Below are 1542 nucleotides of genomic sequence, written 5' to 3' on the forward strand. Positions count from 1 at the left end.
TGTGTCATCCTCTTAAGGCCCCAATAATAAAACCAAATCATGAGTTAAGTGTTAATTTTCTTAGCAACTTGAAAAGGTTAAGATCACTTCTATTATATTCCAGATCTTTATATTCCAAAGGTCTAATAAACACCAACAGAAACACACACAAGAAAAACACAAATCAACAGTTAACTTTGAAGATATGTTGTGCATGGCACAGCACCCACAAACACACACCAAAGCACCTGATTAGACTCAGGACATGCATGGAATAATTGTGCTTACCAGCTTGAGAGAAAGCTTCATGTAAAAATTGAAGAGGTAACAGGGGAAAGAGAAAGAGAGAGAGAGAGAAAAAACAACATCACATCAGAAGAAGAGGAACTCGGTCAGTTCCACTGTATTAACATAACATATAAATTCACCTGTTGATTTGTGAAAATGGCTTGCAGCGGATCTGTGCAAAAGTTCACAAGAGGGGCTGATCCCTAATGAAATTTTTCGTAGGCTGCCACATTGCCAGAGCAAAGACAAGGACAGAAAAGGAGAGTTTTATTACAGTTCTGTATTGTTCCCCTCAGCCTAGATGTCAACTAAAGCGAGCTTGTAGTCGGAGGCATGTAATGACCACGGAAGACAAAAATAATCACACGCCCTTTGTTCACCAAGTTTTGCATGGAAAGTTTTACAAAGACTTCAAAAAGTCTAAACACCAATTACTTCCACAACATGCAAGTAATATTTTTATCTTAAGAAGCTCTAATCAATATGAACACTGGCATTTCTTAAAGGCATTAGGGCAAACTCTGAAATTGGTGAATGGTAACCAAGGACTAGAAGTTGCTCTAAGAAACTACCTGCAGGAGGCAGGAGGCAGGAGGCAGGAGGTCCCTCGGTGCCCAGCTGGGGGCAGAAGGCCGATGCTTTGTCCAACCTGAGCAACAAGAGCCTGCCTGCTCGGTGGGGGGCGTCTCAAGGCCAAGGCTTTCTATTGTACTCTGAGCCCTACCCACAGGGGTTACATGGCATTTGAAGAATTATCAAGAGTTGCTGCTCTTGAAAGTTACCAGTAGGAAATAGGTAGCCAACTGTCTCAACCACCAGGGAGTGCTCCTTGCTATGGATTACCTGATAACCATCAGGCCACAGCAGCTGCAATCCTGCTGGGCGTGGAGGTGAGAAAGGCATGGTGATTACTGGACCTAAAACAGATTAACAGGCATCTCAAAATTAGAAAAAGAAACACTTGGTTTTTCATCAATAGGTGAGACCTGCTCTGTGGCTATAAAGCAGGATTCTGAGAGTTCGGTGCATATTTATTTAGCTGCTACCAATCCTAAAAGTTCAGGCAACTGGTAATAGGATCCAAAAATATTTTGGAGACAAAATACCAAAGAAAGTGCCCTTCGATTTTAAATTGGAGGGGGAGGTTTAAAAATTCCTTAAGCAGATTTAAAAAATTGAATTCTTAGCTTAAGATTGATTCAAAGTTGACACTTCTTTGTAAATAGGCAACAACCTTTCAAAGAAATTGTCCCTATGAGGAAAAAAGAGACTTTT

At 40.9% G+C, this 1542-nt stretch overlaps 1 protein-coding gene across 10 annotated transcripts in view; it reads right to left on the reverse strand.

Moving 5' to 3' along the window:
- Nucleotides 1-1542, reverse strand: part of FNBP1 (formin binding protein 1) — a 125476-nt gene that overhangs the window by 19258 nt on the left and 104676 nt on the right. For 6 of the 10 annotated variants that reach the window (XM_008578869.1, XM_008578877.1, XM_008578876.1 and 3 more), the window contains one exon: nt 268-282. The exons of the other annotated variants lie outside the window; for them this stretch is intronic. In XM_008578869.1, the coding sequence (XP_008577091.1) occupies nt 268-282 (15 nt within the window). The remainder of the gene's footprint in view (nt 1-267; nt 283-1542) is intronic. 10 annotated transcript variants of the gene reach the window in all.

The sequence above is a fragment of the Galeopterus variegatus genome, unplaced genomic scaffold (genome assembly GCF_000696425.1).
Source record: "Galeopterus variegatus unplaced genomic scaffold, G_variegatus-3.0.2 Scaffold1777, whole genome shotgun sequence".
Lineage (NCBI taxonomy): Eukaryota > Metazoa > Chordata > Mammalia > Dermoptera > Cynocephalidae > Galeopterus > Galeopterus variegatus.